The sequence below is a fragment of the Furipterus horrens genome, unplaced genomic scaffold, assembly GCF_987537825.1.
Source record: "Furipterus horrens unplaced genomic scaffold, mFurHor1.1.pri manual_scaffold_2, whole genome shotgun sequence".
NCBI lineage: Eukaryota > Metazoa > Chordata > Mammalia > Chiroptera > Furipteridae > Furipterus > Furipterus horrens.
The window spans coordinates 218,057,327-218,077,727 of NW_028327172.1; the positions used below are offsets into that span (position 1 = coordinate 218,057,327).

The following is a 20,401-nucleotide window of genomic DNA, read 5'->3' on the forward strand; positions in this document are numbered from 1 at the left end:
GGGGCCAGACGCGGCGTTGCTGCTTATGGGGCAGCTTCGGTCCTGCGGGACGAAGAGCGTGGGGGTGGCGAGGACAGCTCCATGGCACTGTGAAGGTGCTCAGTGTCACCGAACTGGACACACAGCAGTGGTTCAAGTGGCCGAGTTCTGTCACGTGTAGTTTAGGGTTCACAGAGTCCTAGTGCCTAGTGTGCAAGTGCCCAGGACACCTCAGCTGCACGTCCCCGGCACCGCACGAGCTTTCGAAGACCACAGAACTGACACAGAGGAGCACGCAGTTGAGGAGCAGTCTTTTTAAGATGGAAGCGAAGGAAGACTTTTAAATCCAGGTGGAAACAAGAAGCTGCGTGTTCGTGTCATAGAGGGGTAACTGGAGACTTGTGGGGGGGGGGAATATGCGCAGCACCAAGCGCCAGAGGTGCACCCAACCCAACAGGGTGGTGACGCGGCAGACTCAGCAGGGTGCTGTGAAGCAGCCTGAGGAAGCTCACGGAGGGGGGATGCCAAAGCGGAGTCACTGAGAACAGCAAGGGACACTTACAAAGCATGTATGGAGGGCCCAGCACTGTAGCACATGCTTGCCACATGGTCTCTCAGCCCTGGCACGAGGCCGCAAGGTGACTGTGAGCAGGAGGAGCAGTGCAGCTGGGGCACAGGCTCCCGTGGGGATACGCCCCCGACGCCAGGTTAGGAGTCTGGAACTCATCATGAAGATTATGCAGAGGTACATATATTTATATATTCCAGCTACAAGTCCATCATCAGATACATGATCTGCCAACATTTTCTTCCAGTTTGGGCTGTCTTTTCATTCTCTCAAGTGGATATGTACGTATTACATTAACAAGACTTTCTGAGTTTTACGTGTGCAGAAGGATGAGCAGAACGCAGACTTCCCAGGTGTCCCCGACCACTCCCCTTCCAGCTGCCCTCCTCCCCGCCCCCGACGCCTGGCGCTGCTGTGGCCCAGCTAGTGAGCTGATGTGGGCACATCCTGGCACCTCCGGCCCAATTCCCAATAGGGCTCGCTCTTGCGTGGTGGCACCACAGGCTCTGAGAATGCGTGGCTTGTCACAGTAGCACACAGAAGTTGCAGAGCCCTCACCACCCAGCCCAGCCCCCTAGCCACCACCAATGCCTTTCCTGTCCACAGCTCTGCCTTTTCCGTCACGGAGTTGGAAGCACAGTGCGCAGCCTTTTCAGGCCGACTCATTTCGCTTTGCAACACGTATTTACCGTTCCTCTCAGCCTTTTGTGCCTTGAGAGCTTTCTTTTATCACTACATAATATTCCATTTTAAAGACATACCACAGTTTATCCATTCACCTGTCAAAGGGCACCTTCAACGTGTTTCGAAGTTCTTAATTTTGAAGTCTAGTTTATTTATGAATTGTGTTTTGGTGTCACATCAAAAAAATCTGACTCTCTTTTAGAAGTTTCGTGGCTTTTGGTTTCACTTTTATGAAGTATCTGAGTTAATTTTGGCACACATGATGAAAGGTATGGATTTTTTTTTGACTTGGATATCCAATTTTTACAACATCATTTGATGAAAATACTATTCTATTACCTTTATCCTTTCGTCAAAAATAAGTTGATATATATATACTCATGGGCCAATTTCTGAACTCTTTATTCTGTTCCATTGATCTATTCGTCTATCTTTCTATCAACACCACACTGTTTTGATTACGCTGGCTTCATAAGTCTTGAAGTTAGGTAATATAAGTCACAGCAATCTGTCCTTGTTCAAGCCACTTTGGGGACGAAGACCACAAATTCAGTTTGTGGCACATACGTTCGAGGTGAGATAGCTAAGAACAAATGTCTAAAATTCAGGAGCGAGGTGTGGTGTGGAGGTTCCCATCCAAGTGAAGGCTATGTGACCATAGCCCCTGAAGGTGCTCCATGAAGGTCTGTGAAATACAGAGTAAGCACCCTACTTAGAAATCGCCACCTGGCACTAGGTCATGTGAGGATAAACCCATGGCCTCCAAGTTCAAGTGAGCCCCCCGTCCCCCATGCCTGCTGGGTGAGTTCATCGCCAGGTTCCCCAGGACGCTATCTGGGTCTCCCCGCACTGCTTAACTCCGAGCTGTACCACCTCCTACTCATTTTCAATAGACCTTTTCTTTTCCTTCCAGTGGAAACAGGAGCTTCAGAGTTCTTTCCCTTTCCCTCCAGTAAATACACCAAGTCACCTCCGACGGCAACCCCTCCTGCCTCCCTCCTTTTACAACCAAGTGTTTTTCCTGCATGCAAGGTGAAAATGCCTCCCCACTGCTCTGGTGCCACTCCCTGCCCTCCCCAAGGGACGCCGACGTCCTCAGTCCTGGCTCCCCCGTCACCTCCGCCTCCGCACTTCTCACGCCCCCACTTTGCTGCAGCTCCGACCTCACCGCTGCCGCGAAACTGTCCTTGGCAACGCCACCAACCCCCCCCCCCCCCCCATCGCGGCTGAATCCATCGTGCGCCTTTGACCCCTTTTTCTATGTGACTTCTAGATAACCTTTCTGCTCCTGGAAAAATCCGTCCTTGGCCGCGTGACGCACGCTGCCTGGGTTTCCTGCCCCGGCAGCCGCTGGCCCCGCTCCGGAGCTCTGGCCCCTTTGCCTCTAACGGGCCGGCCTCGCGCACGCTGCCTTCGGCTTTGAGAGCCAACTGCCACCCGCGTGCTGAGGACACGCCCTTGGCCGTCCACAGCCTTGCCGGAGCCCCCGGCCCCTGCAGTCCCTCTGCCAGACAAACACACGGGCTGCGAACGCCGCGTGGCTTGTGTGCAGCTGCAGCTGGAGCAGTTGGTGACCTTGGCTACGTGATGACGTCGCTGAGTCTGGTTTCTTATCCAAAAAGGGGGGTGGGGGTGGGTAGCCAGACTGTCTTCGGCGAGGCGCGGGCGTGGTTCCAAAGGCCCGCTGCAGAGAGGGCCACTGTCGCTGCTGTACGAGGACGGCGGCAGCCTGGCCTGCCGGGGAGGGGGTTTAAGAGCCCGGCGCTCCGGGAGGGTTAAGATGCGCACTGCGGCTTTCGGGTGCCCGTCTCAGTAGAAGACGAGCGAACGTGCTACCGGAGGGGTCGCCGCCCCAGGGGCCCGCGTGAGCCCCGGGGCCGTGCCGCGCCACTTGGGTGACCGGCGGCACACGGGGCTGTGGTCTGATTTGCCCGCAGAAGCTGGGGAGCGGCTTTTTAGATTTCAGTGTTTCAGTCTTCAGTCGCAACCGTTTTGTTAAAAAATAAAACCCCCTTGTGTGGCTCCCGCACCAACCCCACAAGCCCGGGCCGGGCGCGGCGCTCCTGAGTGTCGCAGGAGCTTTCGGTCGCTCCAGGCAAAGCCAAGCCTCTGCTGGGCGTCACCCCGCCCGCGACTCCCGCCCTCGCCCGCCACACGCCGCGCACAATGGGCAGCTCCGCCCGGGCCACGGCGCAGCACCGACCACCGGGGGAACCGGAGGGGCGGGGCCGGGAGGCGGACTACCTGGGTGGGAGCGGCCGCGGCCGCGGTTCCGCGCGTCGGTGCCCCGGCGGACCGGGGGACGGGAGATGGACGGCCGGAAGGGCTCCGCGAGACCGGCGGCTCCGCGCACGCGCGCCCCGCGACCAGGGCGGTGCGCAGGCGCGGCCTCCCGACGGGGCGGAAGCGAGGCGCCGGCGTCGTTCCGGGCGTGCGTCACGGCGTCGGGGCGGAAGCTGGGGCGGCTCGGGGCCGGCGGTTGCCGAGCGGACCCCGACGCCCAGGACCCGAGCCCGCAGGGCGCCCGTCGCGGGCCGCCGCCATGTCGCTGCTGCAGTCTGCGCTCGACTTCCTGGCGGGCCCGGGCTCCCTGGGCGGCGCCGCCGGCCGCGACCACACCGACTTCGTGGGACAGACGGTGGAGCTGGGCGATCTGCGGTTGCGGGTGCGGCGGGTCCTGGCCGAGGGTGAGGCGCGGGCACTTCCTGGTGGGGCCGGCCGGGGCGAGGCAGCCGCGCCGCGCAGGTGTGCCGGACCTGGGCCCGCGGAGAGCTCGCTGGGCCGGGGGCCCTCGTGGAGGCGGAAGTCCGAAGGGGAGCGGCGCGGCCGGGTGGGGGTGAGACCGGGCCCCTCCCTGCCCGCCTCGGCTGCTGCGGGGCGCGCACGGCCCTGGCCTCGTGGACGTGGGGCCGGCGCCCCGGAGCCGAGCGCGGGTGGTCGGGCGCCCCGTTGGGAGCGGTTGCCGCCTCGGCCTCCCGGGGTGCGGGGGTAGGCGGACACTGGTGTCCCGCGCCGGACTTCCTCCTCTGACCCAGCCGGAGAGTCAGCCCTCGAGGGCTCTGCCCCTGCGGGCTGGCCCGAGCTTCCGGGGCGCCCCTCCCGCCCTCACGAGGAAGTCACCGCCGGGGCTGGAGTAGGGCCCTCCTCTGCCCGTTCCCGTGCCCCAGGGCATGGCAGACACTCTGGTCCTGATGCTTCGGGCTGAGCACCGCGGGTTTCGGGCGCTCGTTTCCCCGCACGGACTCGCATTAAAGACCAGACCTGCGGCTCTCAGGGCGGTGGGAGGCGGGACACGGCCCGCCTGGCCTGATGTCCTCGTTCCTCAAGGCCCGAGGGGCTGTTCTGGCCTCAGCATCGTCACCGGGTTGTGGTCAGAAACGAGCAGACCCGGGTGTTATTTACCAAGAAAACCACAGGCTCTCCGTTCCGATGTGGGCCCAGTGCCTGTCCCGGTGCCCTGGGGTGTGGCGTTTTCTCCTGTCAGAGCAGTGACAGTTCCCCCAGGCCACGTGTTTGTTCTGAAAATACCAGGCCATTGTCTTGGCTCTTTAAGAATCTCACGGTGGACCACAGGAGGCTTCTGCCCTAAAATAAGACACATGCTCCGACGACGGAAGGATGGCACAGTGCAGGGGTGTCCTCAGGCTGGACTGTGACAGACGCCCACGTGAGACAGGCATGCAGCCAGACCACCACATTCACAGGCCCTGGTCAGTTGTCAGGCGCAGTCCCCAGTGCTTCCTGTGAACTGTGACCCTGACAGTGGCAGGGGGCTGGGAGCCCACAGAAGGCCACCTGGCTTGGCCCCTTGGCGTCTGGCGGGGTGCGTTGTTCTGCAGCGGTGAGCCACCGTGTGGCTTTCCCTGGAGGGAGCAGTGGCAGCGCCCTCCCTTCTGGGGCCGCTCGCAGCGGGTGTCGCCGGGCCGGTGGGAGCTGAGTGCAGGCCACCGCTCCAGTCTCTGTCTGTTGGCATGCAGGTGGCGGGAAGGTCATTGTGCTGTCTGGGGTCTCCTGGGGGGCGTTAGCTGTCGGGGGAGGTCGCTGTGGGGGGTCAGCTGGGAGGATGCTGCTGTGGGGGTTGCTCTCTGTCTTCCCTGGGGCTTGGCTGCTCCTCTCCGTGGACCCTGCTGTCTGCGTGGGCACATGTCCCTGTCATGTAGGTAATGATCACACATACATGTACAGCGTAGGTTATGGAATTGTGCCGCACAAAAGTGTGTGCTTCTTCGAGAGTGCTGGTGGATTTTACACATGAAGGTCCCTGAATGCTGCTGGTCCTCACATTTCCAGCGTGCCATGCCCTGGGCTACCTGCGTCTGTGACCCCACATGGAGGCCCTGCCATACTCCCGTCTCCCTGCACCTCTTGGGATGGCTGAAGAGCGTGGCTGGTTGTTATTAGGTGTCCTCCAGTGCTTACCCGCCACGCACGCTCCCCTCCTGGAGTTCCACACCGACAGCCTGTGCTCAGTGTTTTACTGAGAAGCGACTGGAATTAAGTTATTGACGTAGAGTACACTGTGCAGAGTACACGTGCTTGGGCAGTCGCACGGACCTGTGGGGCCTGCCGCCTCCTGCGACAGCCGAGTCACCCAGACAGGCTCCCGGGCTCCGCCAGCACCCCCCGCAGTGTCACCGGCTGCTCTCCAGGGCTCTGAGGTGCTGCAGGTCACTTCCTTTGTTGCTGCACTTGGCCGAGCCACTCTGTGCTGGTGAACGTGTGGTCTTTCCACGTGGGCTGTTATGTTTTATGAACGAAGCTGCCAAGAGCACTCTACAAGAGTTTTGGGAGAATACCCAGGAGCGGGGCTGCTGGCCGTGGGTCACCACCCGGGGAGCAGCTAGAGCCGTCCCACCGCGCCCACGTCCTGCCCCACCAGCAGGACTCCCTGCCTCCATGCCCTCCCCATGCGGCCCCAGCTGTCATCTGTTGTCTGTGCTCGTGGGGGTGCAGAGGGTCCGCTTGCGGCTGGGTTTGCATGGATGAAACCACGTGGAGAAGTCTGACCTCATGTTAGCCAGTCATCTGCTTTGTGTGTGAAATACCTGTGCAACCCCCTTCTCCATGTCTTACTGACAGGAGTTGTGGAGTTTCTTCTTACTGGACGCAGGTCCCCTGTTATATGACATGTGCGCGTGCGAGGCAGGCGGGAGTCCAGGAGGTGCTGTGGGGTCCTGGTTCTGGAACACGCGTGCAGGAGACTGCACATGGCGGCGTCTTAGCGGCACCTGCCTGTCATTTCCTGTGGGGCCTTAGATGGGAGGGTTACTGGTTTCATTTAAACTTTTAATTGTGTGGTAATTGTAGGTTTGCACGCAGAGATTCCGGTACCCTTTGCCCCGCTGGTGACATCTTGAAAACGAGAGTTCGCAGGATGACACCCAACCCACTGAGCCAAGCCGGCCAGGGCGAGCCGTGGTTGACTTTTTTTTTTTTTTAAGTATTTTTTTCTCAAGTATCATTTTATTATTATTATTTTTGAGATTGTACTTATTTATTTTCAGAGCGAAGGGAAGGGAAGGAGAAAGAGAGAGAAACATCAACGCGTGGTTGCCTCTCACGCGCCCCCAACTGAGGACCTGGCCTGCAACCCAGGCCTGTGCCCCGACTGGGAATCGAACCAGTGACGCTTGGTTCGCAGGCCGTGGTTGACTTTTAACGCTGGACTGGCCTGTTCCTGGTGTTGGCCCCATGGTCACACTGTCCTCCTTGGAGGACCTGCCAGAATCGCTGCTGGGATTCCCCTGAGGGCTTTTACATCTGTGTTGTTTCCTCCTTCAAAAAACTGGGCCGGCAATACTTTTTCCTCCTCTATCTTTGGAGAGATTTTGTGGAAGGCTCTTCTGCTTTCTTTCTTAAATGTTGATAGAACTGACCAGTGAAATGGTCTGTTATTTCTGTTTCGTGGATTTTCATTTATTTCCATTCATCTGTTTTTCATACGGATTTATTAACTTTAATTTTCAACAGCTGTGTTAAGATGAAAGTGACAGAATGGCATGTATACATGTAAAAACACTTCCGTGCATGTGGTACACATGTATGCATCTGTGCACCTGTCCCTGCCCCCCAGACGCCCTGCCCTACCCCCACCCTGGGCAGCCTCCAGGGGGCTTCCTGCCGCTGTGGCTCGGTCTCTGTTTCCCAGCGTGTTCCGTCAGTGCAGTCCCGAGTCTGTCATCCTGGCGTCCTCCTCCGCACGCTTGTTTAGGAGGCACCACGGCGCCGCCTGTCGGCCCTTGGTCCCCCTGCTCACCGCTGAGTCGTGCTGTTAGGGGCAGTTGGTTTATCCTTTCTCCATCGGCGGACACGTGGTTGTTTCCCGTTTGGGCGAGTACAGTGAAGCCGTGTGAACGCAGGTGTGCAGTCGGTGTACGTGTAACTTCTTCAGGAGCTGCCAGACCGCCCCTCCAACCCCTGAGGACTGTGCACCTCCTGGTGCCCCGCACTTGCTGCGGTCAGCTTGTAAACATGCAGACGTTCCGATTGGCTGCACGGCAGCATCGTGGTTCGCGTTCGTGTTTCCTTCGCGGGTAGCGACGTTGAGTGGGCGCTTGGTGAGGTGTCTCTTCTTTCTGCGTTCTGGCCAGAAGCCCGTCGTCGGGAAGGCGACTTGCAAAGTGCAGTCAGCGCCCTGCCTTCTCCTCTCAGCAGGTGCGTCTTGACTCAGATGACCCCACCTGTCCCTTTTTTCATTCGTGGTCATGCTTCTGCTCTTAGGCCTAGTGATTCCCTGCCTAACCCCGGGTGTGGGTGTGGACACGGGTTTCTGTGTGGTCTGATATCCCACCGCCTCCCAAACTCAGTTCCGAGTGACAGCGGCTCCCGGGGGAGGTTTCGCAGGGCTGTCTCCACAGACTAGCACGTCACCTACAGGGAAAATGTCTTTGCTCTTCCTCTCCGATCTGGACGCCTTCCCTTCCCTTTCCTTGCCTGGCTGCCAGGCTGGGCCTTCCCTACCACGCTAAGTAGCTGTGGCGGGACCACGCCTCCCGCCTTGGGCTGACCCCTGTTGGGTAGGTGCTGCCGTCCTCTCGGGACAGCCTCTGTCAAGGTGAGCAGTTTGCTGGGGGGTTTAATTTTGTGATCTAATTCTGCACTTCAGGAAGCTAGGAAAAGCCTCACGCAGCGACCCTAAAAACCGTAGCATGGCCTTGATTTTCAGGTGTTACTTACACCAACTTTACTTAGTCACGATGGGTTTGGTGGGCTAACGTGTTAGTTTATTTGGAATTGAGGGTTTGTGGAGACTCTGGTCTGTGCTCGGCGAGGTTAGTCTCAGCGCCTTTTTCCTCGTGCGCCCGGTGCTGGGGCTGGGACGGCCGCTTGTCCTGTTTCCCTCGCCTGCTCTCCTCGGTCTGTCTGCAGCTGACTGAGCTCATTTGTTTTCACAGAACTGCCCCTGGCTTTGCTGATTTTCTCCATTTTTTCCTCATTGATCTCTGTTCCTGTTTACTTCCTTCCTGCCTTTGAAGCAAGACAATTAAAACAAAACAGAACAGTATTAGGTGAATTGGAGCCATTATTTGGCAGAAAACGTTGCTATCTACAAGTCCAGTTTGTGTTTCACTTCGGAACGACCTCTTAGTGTCAATAAGGTCACAGCGATGAACTGATATGTTCATTTTTCTCATTTTCAGGAGGGTTTGCATTTGTATACGAAGCTCAAGATCTGGGAAGTGGCAGAGAGTATGCATTAAAGGTAAGGAAGGGTGACACATTTTGTGTGGGCTCTGGTCATTTTAAAGGCAACCTCACAGTGACCGTGTTTGGAGGCTGTTTTTTCCTATTACTCAGTTTGCTTCTTTCTTTGTCCTGTTTCTTTGACGGTGAGAGACCACCAGCCTTCTCCTGGATGCCCCGGTTTCCAGCCCTGGGGCTGGGGGGGGGCGTGCGGGACCTCTGGTGCCAGAGTGCCTGACGAGGCCCCTGGATAGCAGGAGCGTCACAGCCACTGTGCCCTGTGTGTGCAAGGCCCCCAGGGCAGGGCCACACGGGACAGTCGGGGCAGGCGCCTGGTTCTGTCAGGAGACGTGGGCGCCCAGCCTGGGCTGCGGAGCGGAGCTGCCACTTGGGCGTGCGGCTGGGGCCCTGGACCTGGGCGAGGACCCTCGTTTCTGCAGCGTGTCTGTCCCTTCCGTCGTCTCTGTGTACTGCCACCTGTGTGACAGACAGGCTTCTGCGTGTTGTTTCTCTCATGTCCTTGGATGTAGGGGACCTTTTTCAGGGGTCTTCAGCTTGTTGATTTCCCTGTAGGGCAGGGGGTAGGTGCCCTTGTTTGGTTCCGCCGGCTGGGGCTGGACAGACAGAGGCGCTAACCTTGTCTGTGCTCTTCCCGATGCAGAGACTGCTGTCCGGTGAGGAGGAGAGGAGCAGAGCCATCATCCAGGAGGTGTGCTTCATGGTATCCTTTTCTGCTGCCCTGCGCCGCGCTCTGACGCACTAGGACCGACCCCTTCCCGGGCGCACCTGCCGACTGTCTCTGGTGAAAAGGAGTTTTCCCTTGTCCGTCACTCTCAGGGCAGCCGTAAGAGCATCTGTGGTCCTGGGAGTGGATGTGAGGTCCTGCCCTGGAGGTCTCTGTGCCCGGGGTGGGCAGCCCCTTGGCCCCCTGGGCCGTGTGCTTGGATCGAGGCCCCGTGCATGGATGGCGGATGGTGGGCACTCTTTGCCGGCTCCGCACCCCAGCTGGAGCTGCCCCTGAGCTGGAGCCCAGCCTTTCGCTGCAGAATCTGCTCTCTTTTCTTTCTCGAAGCTCTGTCCATGGCAAGTCTGCTGGCAGTGGCGCCCAAAGGTGCTTGCCCGCCGAGGTTTGGGTGGATGCCTTTGCTGCTCACAGCTGCACCCTGTGTCACTGTCCTGCCTGGCCTGGGGTCAGGTGTGTGTGGCTCTGGTGGTGGTTCCATCCACACTTCACTCCCCATCCCCCCCACCCCTGCCTCTCTGCTCACCCCTTCTTCCTGTGCTGACGCACTGAGACCCTAAGGTCATTTCATTCACTGCTGTGACTTCAGTGTCTTTAAGTGTCGTGTATGCGGGGGCGGGGCACAAATGGGTTTGCAGCAAAACGGTGCAATGAGCGGCAACCCGAGGATGCGCGCTGTCTCAGCGAACCTGCCCTGGCCCTTCCCGTGTGTTTGTCTCCAAATGCACAGACTTACACGTTCTCCTTTAACAAGACACCCACAGAAAAAACTTTCTGGCCACCCCAACATCGTCCAGTTCTGCTCTGCAGCGTCAATAGGAAAAGAGGAGTCAGACACGGGCCAGGCCGAGTTCCTGCTGCTCACGGAGCTCTGCAAAGGTAAGGTTCTGAGGAGCCAGCCCCGGAACCTGCCGGCGGCTTCTGCAGGGAGGGAGCGGCACGGCACGCAGCCTAGCCATCATTAGGCTCTGTTCCTGGAGGATGGGCTCCTAGTCACTGGGTCCCTGGCAGGATAAGGGGGACTGTGCCTTTGAAGAGCTCTGGGCAGAGGGCCTGTGGAGTGACGGCAGAGGAGTCGGCAGGGCTCAGGTGGCATCTGCATCTGCCCCGCAGAGGGCCTGGGAGCCGCGGTTGGCAGTGAGGTGGGGTGAGCTCGCTGCCCGGAGCCTTGGCTCCAGTGGGTAACGTGCAGAAGGAAGGAGTGGGCACAGACCCTGGGCGGCCCAGCGGAGGCCTGCACCTGGCAGAGTGTGTGCAGGGAGGGACACAGGCATAGGGGCCTTCCTGGAGGCAGGGCTGGGGGGCAGTGAGCACTGTCACAGGCCCCTGCCTCCCACTCTAACGGAGTGAGCCGGGGCGGTGCTGGTGCACTGGCTCAGGTCTGCGCTGCGGTTCTTCAGGTAGTGGCTGTCCCCCGTGACTGGTGTTTTAATTACGAGAGAGCGCATGCTCATTGGAAAAGCGCACATGTGCGCGCAGAGCAGGCTTGCGTGCATGTGTTCGTGTGTTCTTCCTTTCTGGAAGGGCGCTGTGGCCCCGTCTCCTCACACCCACAGGCCCCCCTCCTCTCTCTAAGGCTCATGTGCGAAGACCCCGAACCTCGAGGTCTTTTCGCTGCAGGACACACGCCTTGCACAGGTGTGCTGGCGCACAGAGGTGCCGTGGTTCCCACGTGGTGCTGGGTGTCCCTGTGACTGGGATTAGAGGGGGCTTGTTGGCTGTTCGGACGGCCCGCTCTGTATCACTTGGTGGCACAGGAGAGGCCATGGGCCCCGTCCCCCTGCACGTGGCTGTTGTGTTTCAGCCGTGAGGGTTTGGTTCTCTCTTGGGTCCTCTGTTGTGTTGGAGGCTCGCTCTGATCCTGGGCTTCACCAGGCTGAGGGGTGGCAGCCCCTGCGTGAACCGTTTCACAGGTGAGGCAGCCCACAGGCCTGCCCGCGGGGGGCAGAGGGGCTGCCAGGCTGCTGTCCGGGGGCCGTGTGCGAGGCTGGGGCTGAAAGCCTGCGGTGCTTGCTGGGTGGGCGCAGGGCGTTGCCTGGCAGGGGAGGGGTGTGGGTGCTGGTTTGTTTTGCGGAGGGAGAGCCTTGCAGTGCCCCTCTGTCCCCCCCCCCGACCCCCGCAGAGTTGCTGGTTTTGAGAAGATGGCTCTTTGCACTGCTCCGGCCTGGTGGTCGCTGGGTCATTGTGTCCCCCCCACCACCATGGGTGGGGTGGAGCCTGTGAGGCAGGCATGGCTGGGAGAGGGAGGCAGAGCTGTATCACCAGGGTGGGGCCTGCGCCCCGCATGGGTGGCAGCAGGAACGCGCAGTCCCCGGGTGTAAGTGCCCTTTGTCTGCACGGTGCAACGGTGGTTCCATGAAGACCCAGTCCCTGTGGGTGTGCGGGAAGGGGGGTCTGCGCGGGTGCTGCCCAGGCCTCGTGCCGTGCTGGGCAGGTAGACGCTCCTGCCAGGTGAACCCGGTGTCTGTCAGCATGGCTGCGTGCAGGCTCTGGGTCAGTGGCGCGCCCAGCGCCGGGGGACAAAAGATGTGGGCAAGAGTGTCCACGTGCCTGGGGGTGGTGTTTGAGCCCAGGAGCGAGGGACAGCGTGGGCAAGGGCCACCGCAGAGCTGGAGCCGTGGTAGCGCGTCACCTTGTTGCGATAGCCTGGGGCCTGAACCAGGGGTGGGCCCCCAGGGAGGGACAGGCTGGGCACCAGGGCAGTGTGGGTGCTGAGCCGTGAACGCTGGAGTTCCCCCGTGGCCGTGGGGTAGCCTCTGCCAGGGAAGCAACAGGAGGGTGGGCTCCCCAGGCCCAGAGCCTTGCCGTCCCCATCTGTGCTGTCACCCCCCTGTGGGTCCCGTGTGCAGTCTGTGTTCTGTGTGGGGTGAGTGTTCACCGATGCGCCACGCTGACAGGCAGATGGCCGTTGTCATTTAAGGAAGGGCCGCACACCTGCCACGGGAGCCAGTTGGGAAGGTGGCACCTTGGTGCCATCTCCCCCGACTCCCGTGGCAGGTCTGTGCTGCCGCACGTGCGGTGGCCGCAGCAGCTGCTCCCACGACAGGCTCTGTGGCTGGACCGCGGTGGCCACACCCTCTCTCTGCCCTGTGGGCACAGGTCTGCCTGGGCAGCTCCTGCTGGGTGACAGTAATCCTTGTCCCTTCCAGGGCAGCTGGTGGAGTTTCTGAAGAAGAGTGAGGCGAAAGGCCCGCTGTCATGCGACACCGTCCTGAAGATTTTCTACCAGACGTGCCGAGCTGTGCAGCACATGCACAGACAGAAGCCGCCCATCATCCACCGGGACCTCAAGGTGCCACTGCCTGCCCCGTGTCCCTGTGCCCCTGCCCACGAGGTAGGACAGCGCTGCTCCTGCCATTCAGGCTCCCCGGAGAAGTCTGAGACACCCATGTGGGAGCCTCCCGTGGGTTTTCTGGAAGCTTATCCTTTGAAGCAGCAAGAGCTCTCCCTGCGTGGCATCTGACTTTGCTGACGCACACGGGGGCCTCACACTCAAGGCCCCGAGGCTGGGCCTGGGGCTTCCTCAGGGTCCCCCAGGGTCCCTCAGCTGTAGGTTGTGGGCCTGGGCTGCCCTCCTGTCCTCGCAGTTCTGGGGTGAACTGCTGTCCTGCTGCCTAGTGGGCGCGCCCCGCACGGGGCCCAGTGCTGCCCGCACCGTGGCTGGTCCTCGCGCCTGCCTTGCGCGCAGTGCTGGCTTTCCTGCCCTGGCTGCTGAGCCTGTCATCACGCATGGGTGTGAGCGCTGGGCCGGGCGGTGCCCGTGGGCTGAGGGCCCCACATGCCCCCCTGCAGGGTGTCTGCTCAAAGCTGCCGTTTCCGCTTTCCCGGCCTGGGCGTCTCCTGCATGGAGGGCTTTTGCTTTTCCTGAGTGTTAATGGAGTTAAGTGTGTCTGTGCTGCATGTGGTCACCAGAGTCTCAGTCTTCAGGGAACTTTTTGTTTCCTGCCCTTTTCCTGTTCCCGGTCTGTTGTGCTCGATTCACTGAAGCTCCTTGTATGCTCTTCTAGGAGCCTTTTCTGAGTTACGTGTGTTACAGGCATCTTGTACCTTATGGACTGGTTTCTATTCCTCTTTTTGTGTCTTTGGAAAAGAATGTGGGGGTCGTCCGGCATTCACCCAGCCCTTGCGCCGGCTCTGGTTCCATCCTGGGCAGCAGCAGGCCCTCACCCTGCTCAGGGGTGCATGTGGTTTTTGCTGAAGGATTTTAAAATAGACTCTAGATGTCACGCTATTTCACACCCAGACGCTTGGGCACTAACTCTGGGAGAACAATGGTGTTTTCTTTTTCTTTTTTTTTTAAGATTTTATATAGTTACTTTTAGAGAGAGGGGAAGGGAGGAAGAAAGAGAGGGAGAGAAACATCACTGCGTGGTTGCCTCTCGTGTGCCCCAAACCAGGGACCTGGCCCGCAACCCAGGCCTGTGCCCTGTCTGAGGTTCACACCAGTGACCCTTTGGTTCGCAGGCTGGCGCTCAGTCCACTGAGCCACACCAGCCGGGGCGACAGCGGTGTTTCTCACATCACTGAGCACCATCGCTGCCGCAGCAGGACGCACATCCCTCAGTCGCGTGGCTGTCAGCCCATGTGCCACAAACGTCAGGGCGCTGACCTCTCTTCCCTTGGAGCGTCCAATGAGAAGCTGACGACAGCCAATGCCGCAGTCGCCATCCGGTGTGAATGAATCAGCGTTACACCTGTTTGTTTTGGTGCTGCAGCTTTTAGTACATAGTTCATGTGTCTGACATGCACGAGGCTGAAGGTTGCGTCCTAGCACCGTGTCGCGTCCCGTCTGCGCCCAGCTGCCTGGTTTTCCTGGGTGTGATCTCTGCACCCTCTTCCTGGTCCCTGGCAGGGGTCGGCGCTGACTACGCGGTCGATCTGCAGGGTCAGGAGGTCGCCGGGGCGGCCACCGTGCTGTGAGGGGCCTTGCTCCACGGTCTGGCTGCACCTGCTTGCTGGCGCGGGCCCAGGGCTGTGCTGGGTGAAGAATCAGGGGGTGAGGTTGGAGCACCTGTGCCTGAGCTCGTCCTCGGTGCCCCGGGGGCTCTGGTGTCCCCGCAGCTTTCCCACGGGTCCGGGGCCCTAGCGGGGCTCCAGGCTGCAGCCTTTGTGCCGGTTTTCTGTTTGGCGCTGTGGGTTTAGGGTTCGTCCGTCTCGTTGCCCATAGGAAGCAGCGTGGGTGCCATGGGGTTCCTGCTGTCTGTGCTGGCCAGTGCCCTCTGAGCCTCTGGATGTCCATGTCCCTAGGGTGCTGGAGGCGGCCTGTGTCTGTGTGCGGGTGTACCCGCCAGCAGCACGTGGTGGTCTCCGTGCCGCGCTCTGTGGCTCCTGCTGTTGGCAGCAGACCGTGTGGTTTTAGTGATGCGTCCCTTCTGTGCACGAGGTTGGCCGTCTTTGTGTTTGCTGGCGTGTGGGTTCCGTCCTTGGGGAGGTGCTGTGACAGGCTGCAGCTTCTGTCTCGTCACAGAGCCCGGACGGGTGGGTGGCGCTCTCAGCAGTCAGTGCGTGGTCAGGGTGCTGTTTGGGGGGGCGTCGCCAGCTGCCCATTGCACGTGCTCCTGCCCCGAGCGTGCTGGCCGCAGGGCCGTGGTCATCTTTCCCCCGGGGAGCCTGTGCTGTGCACCCGGGTCCGCTCGCCCACCAGCGCCGCAGGCAGGCTCTCTGGGGGCTGTGTCCAGGCACGGCCGCCCTCAGCTGTGGGCCTGGTAGACGCAGCCAGGGCGGCCCGGCCCGGACGGCAGCCTCACGTGACTGGGCAGGTTTGCGCCTTTGCTCTTAGGAACGTGTCCTGTTTATGTTGGATGTAAAAGTTCATCACAGCAGACAGCCTTCTGGCTATATTCCTTCTCAGCTCCTTGGTGTGTTTGGTGACTTTCAACAGTATGTTAATTTCTCTCCTGACTTTTCTAAGGCTTTTGTTGTGCACGCCACCTTATTAATTGCAGTTATCTTTGGTTTGTGGTTGGTTTTAACTGTATTTTCCTGAACAGGCCGTTTCCAAGGTGCATATACGGATCTTGACCAGAAAGAAGTCAGGTGCTGCGTTTTCCCTTGGGGCCAGCTGACTGTCTGCTTCCCAGGTTCTTAAGGACCGTCTTCTGGCATGTTTCAGGTTGAAAACTTGTTGCTGAGTAGCCAGGGGACCATTAAGCTGTGTGACTTCGGCAGCGCCACGACCGTCTCGCACGCCCCTGACTACAGCTGGAGCGCCCAGCGGCGGGCCCTGGTGGAGGAGGAGGTGAGCCGGGAGCGCCCACAGCACAGTGCAGTGGCCTGCGTGCCTCCTGCTGCTGTGGGAGGGGCGGCCCACGGGGCTGCGGGTGAGGGCCACATGCCGACTGCCTGATGTGCCAGCTCAGCGCAGGGAGTCGCATGTGCACACTGGGGACCACGAGCCTGTGGTGTGATGCCTTCTTGGCGGGCACCCCTCAGCCACATCCTGGCCACCCGCCCGCCTCCCTCCCTCCCAGTGTCCGAGCCAGTCTGCCTCAGGGCATCTTGCAGGGCAGTCCTGCAGCCCTGTGGCCCTGCGGTCCTGTGAAGCGCCCAGTCAAGGCCCAGGCGTCAGGTTTGCATCTGGGCGTGGCTTTGTGTTGGATCTGGGGTCCAAATGAGGTGGACGTGCCGCACACACCCTGGGCTCGGTTGGAAGTTGCTCTGTCCAGCAGAGGCTTCGTGACCATGGAGGAACAAACCCTTACCCAGGACATTTTATTATGTCCGATGAAATAACTTTTACCCAGGACATTTCATTATCTCTGGGGGAAGGAAGGTGGCTGCTCTCTCTAGGGGAGAACAGCAATCAAACCTCTGTCCCTCATGGCTTTTATTGAGGATACACATGGGAGATACAAGGTCAAGATTCATGAATCATCAATAGCTTTTAGGCCTTTGGATTACAGCTGACAGTAACAGATTACATGAACAGGGGGCACAGTGACCAGTCTGTGTCAGGGTCTATCAAACATCTTGACGCCACACTGGCATTAGGTGCAAGATTTCATACATTCTTTGCTAGAGATTGTTTATGTTACATTAAAGATAAAGAAAGCAGAGCAAGTTCTAAAGCATAATAAGCATTCTTTAATCCACTTGCCCAGCCCGTGCCCCCCTTTCCCTAATGCGCATCTTCCTGTGGGGAGCCGCGGTCACCCTCTGCAGGGCTTGCCAAGATCACGCACTCTTCCCACGGCGCCTGGGCCCCAGGCTGGAGTGTGTGTGTGTGCAGGTGTGGGGGTGAGCTGTCCCCTCCCTAGGCTGCGGCCCATCCTGTCACAGGTCCTGCCCTGTGTACCTGGGTCTCGGGCTTTTCATAAAAACCGGACTCGACTGTAAATTTGGTTCAGTCCTCTCCTGTCACAAAGGCCCTTGGTCCACAAGTCGGCATCAGGAAGCTGCTCTTGAGACCAGCACTTCCTTTCACGCACGCAGGGGACCTGGCTCTGGGCTGCTCTGGAAGGGATTGCCCGTCAGCTTGGCCGTCTGGCTCCTGGTCACACAGCTGCTGTCCCGCACTGTACGCTTCAGCGCGGCCACTTTGGAAAGCACAGAGGCCACTCCGAGGACAGGCGGCCACGGGGGTAGCGGGAGGGTGGCAGGACGCGCATGCGTGCCTGCAGCGGGCTGTGGGTGCGGATGCGCCGTCACTGTGGCGCTTCCCTTTGACAGGCTTGTCTTCCCCTCAGATCACCCGGAACACAACGCCCATGTACAGGACGCCGGAAATCGTGGACCTGTACTCAAACTTCCCGATCGGCGAGAAGCAGGACATCTGGGTGAGGCCGCAGTGCCTGGGGCCCCAACGTGGGCGAGAGGCGCCGGACCCTGGCCTGCCCATGGCTCCGGGGCCACAGTCCTTTGTTCGGGCTCCTTTCTTTTTCCTTTGCTGTTCACTGCTGTTAGTGGAGACCGGCTGAGGAGAAGGCGGGTGGGGTCAGGTCCGTGTGGGTGGTGTCCGTGGCTGGCCGCCTGCACGCTTGGCCTGTGCTCCTCGACACGGGGATGCTGGCCCGTTGGCCGGAACCCCCCAGAGGGGCCAGGCACGCGGGCCACCACAGTGCGTGGGGTCAGCCTGGCCCTGCGTGCAGGCCCTGTGCCACCTCGGCCTCCCCTGACCGCTGCGCCCTGCAGCTCAGCCTCGGCCTGCAGGGCCCACACCTGGCGCTGGCCGCCATGGACGGCGGTGCCGGGCGGAGGTGGAGTGGGCGGTAGTTGGGGTGAGGGAGTTGCTGGGGCCCACGCAGGAGCTGTTCTTAGTGGCAGGCAGCACTCTGCGCCCACGTGTGTCTTCCCCTCCCGAGTCTCGGGGCCCCAGCGGCTGCCCTCGGCCATCCCAGCCCAAGCTCGCTCACGCTTGTGCACGTGCTCACGCGCACACACACGCATATATATGCTCACACATGCACACACGCAGAGCTGAAAGGGTGAGCTTGGAACTGCATGCCTGAGGCTCCAGCGTCTGCTCTGTGTCCCGCGCTGGGTGAGGGGTGGATGCTGAGACCGGCCCGGTGCGCCGTTGCGTCCCCAGCAAGACGATGCCGACGCGGGCCTCGCGCCTGGGCTGTGGGCATCCTGGCTAGCCCTGTGGACCCTCATGCTCTGCCTCAGGGCTCGTCCACCGCGTGCTGAGTGGGCATGGCACCTTCTGCCATCGTTGGTCACCCAGCTGTCCCCCAGCCAGCAGAGCCCAGGGCTTGAATGCAGGCACTTCTCATTTTGAAAAGGTTTTCACTGGAAAGCGAGAGATTGGAGTTTGGCTTCTCTGGTCTCTGAGGAACATGGGAATGTGAGCTGGCCGTGTGTGCGGGCAGTGCAGTGCAGTGCAGTGCAGCCCCGCCTGGGTGTGTCAGCAGGACCAGGCTGAGCCTAGATTGTCCCATCTGGGTCCCAGGACGTGTCTGTCCTGGCCCCGCCCCTCCGTCCCTCACCGGCGCCCCTCCCCCCCGCCCTCCCCCAGGCGCTGGGCTGCATCTTGTACCTGCTGTGCTTCAGGCAGCACCCTTTTGAAGATGGAGCCAAACTTCGCATCGTGAATGGGAAGTACTCCATCCCTGCGGACGACACCCGGTACTCCGTGTTCCACGACCTCATCCGTAAGTCCCGTGGGACTCCTGGGCGGCCACCCTGCTGCAGGCTTGTCCACGGAGCGCCCGCCCGTCAGCCTCTGTGCGTCATAGTGCTGCTGGGGGTGGGTTTTGGTAACTTATTCCATCTGTTGGTGCTCTTCACGCCATTGCCTCACGTGCTGTGAAAGGCGGTAACGTCAGTAAAGAAGGGGCCTCAGGGCAGGGCAGTGGGACACTGGGGCCTGAGCACGTGCTGCCCCACAGGCGCCACGCTGAGGGTCAACCCAGAGGACCGGCTGTCCGTCACCGAGCTGGTGAACCAGCTGCAGGACATCGCAGCGGCCAGGGACGTGAACCCCAAGTCGCCCATCACCGAGGTAGGGCCTTCCTGGTGCTGGGCGCAATGGCAGGGTCGCAGCAGCTGCTGCAGGGGCCACTGTGCAGGGAGGTGCCCCCACACCCCAGGCTGGTCGCCTGACAGGAGGCGTCAGCACCAGCCAGGTGGCCCTTCTTGGGCCCGGGGGTCTGGGGCAGGAGACGCAGGGAAAGGCCCGATGCACCTGACAGCAGCCTGCGCTGAACGGAGGGCGGGGAGGGCGTGGGCCGGGACGCGGTGCGGGCGCGCGGGCAGACGTCGGCTCTGGGCTGCCACTTGCATGTGGTGCTAGGGGTTCCCCACGGGGCACTGACAATAACGACAGGCGACACGGGTCACTGGTCAGTGGGCGCCTGAGCACCTCCGTGCCTCAGTGCCTCTAGAACTCAGGGCCACATGCAGCGTTCAGCCCCCTCCACAGGGGTCTCCTGCCCTGGCAGTGAAGCCGCTGTCCCCGCGAGGGGCAGGCAGGGAGCGCAGGGGTCCAACATGAAGCCCTGGACAGAGCCACAGGGAGGACTGGGCCATGCCATTCAGGAGGCTGAACCATGCCGTCTGCGTGTCCGTGACAACCGGCCCAGAGACCACAGGTGACACTGACGTGTGTGGTCACGGCAGAGGCATCTTGTTCTTGCCAGAAACTGGCAAACAAGCCAGTAGAGTGGAAGGCGTGTGAAGAGGAGACCCGGTCGATGTGACAGCCTGCGCCACGCTCAGTGGACACAGTGGATGTCATGACCTTGACCAATGCCAGGTCACACGAGGAGACAAAGCTTCACGCTCACCCTGCATCCTGAGCTTAATGTGGCGAAACCTCAGCTTAATGGCAAGAACACTGTCAGCAAGCCCACCAGACACTAGAGCTCGCCTCTGAGCGGCGTGTGAGAAAATGGTCCGCACGGTCTGTGGAAGACCCAACGGGTGGTGGGGGCTAGGCCCCGCCTCAGCTGGGCCCTGATGTCACAGGGCCGAACTGGCCCGCTGCCAGGCTCTCAAAGCACCTCGGAAGGTTTTGGCATCATGGCTCTGGCCGGCGCTGGCCTTGGGCTCAGTTGCGGAAGACGGGGCCTCTCCCCGCGCAGCCCAGTGCTCACCGCTGCAGCAGGCAGAGGCCACAAGCCCACTGGGCCCGTCCCCGTGGACGGCAGAGCCTAGTGCGCGTGGGTGTGTGTGAGCTCCTGGGGCGCGGGGCCGGGTCGCCGAGAGACCCTGAGCGTCAGCCTGCAGAGCCGCGTGAGCCGGCTTGCGCCCCCGGTGCAGGGGTGGTCAAAGGGTCTGACACGGAGTCAGGCTGGGGCTGGAGC

General features: G+C 60.6%; 1 protein-coding gene across 1 annotated transcript in view; it reads left to right on the forward strand.

Moving 5' to 3' along the window:
- Window positions 1-3,680: 3,680 nt before the first annotated feature.
- The window catches only part of GAK (cyclin G associated kinase), a 43,740-nt gene continuing 27,019 nt past the window's right edge, over window positions 3,681-20,401 (forward strand). Inside the window, exons 1-9 of the mRNA XM_090267201.1 lie at window positions 3,681-3,918; window positions 8,872-8,933; window positions 9,576-9,635; window positions 10,421-10,535; window positions 12,806-12,948; window positions 15,769-15,894; window positions 17,342-17,431; window positions 18,613-18,748; window positions 18,986-19,098. Of these exons, the coding sequence (XP_090123327.1) occupies window positions 3,774-3,918; window positions 8,872-8,933; window positions 9,576-9,635; window positions 10,421-10,535; window positions 12,806-12,948; window positions 15,769-15,894; window positions 17,342-17,431; window positions 18,613-18,748; window positions 18,986-19,098 (990 nt within the window). The 5' untranslated portion in view covers window positions 3,681-3,773. The remainder of the gene's footprint in view (window positions 3,919-8,871; window positions 8,934-9,575; window positions 9,636-10,420; window positions 10,536-12,805; window positions 12,949-15,768; window positions 15,895-17,341; window positions 17,432-18,612; window positions 18,749-18,985; window positions 19,099-20,401) is intronic.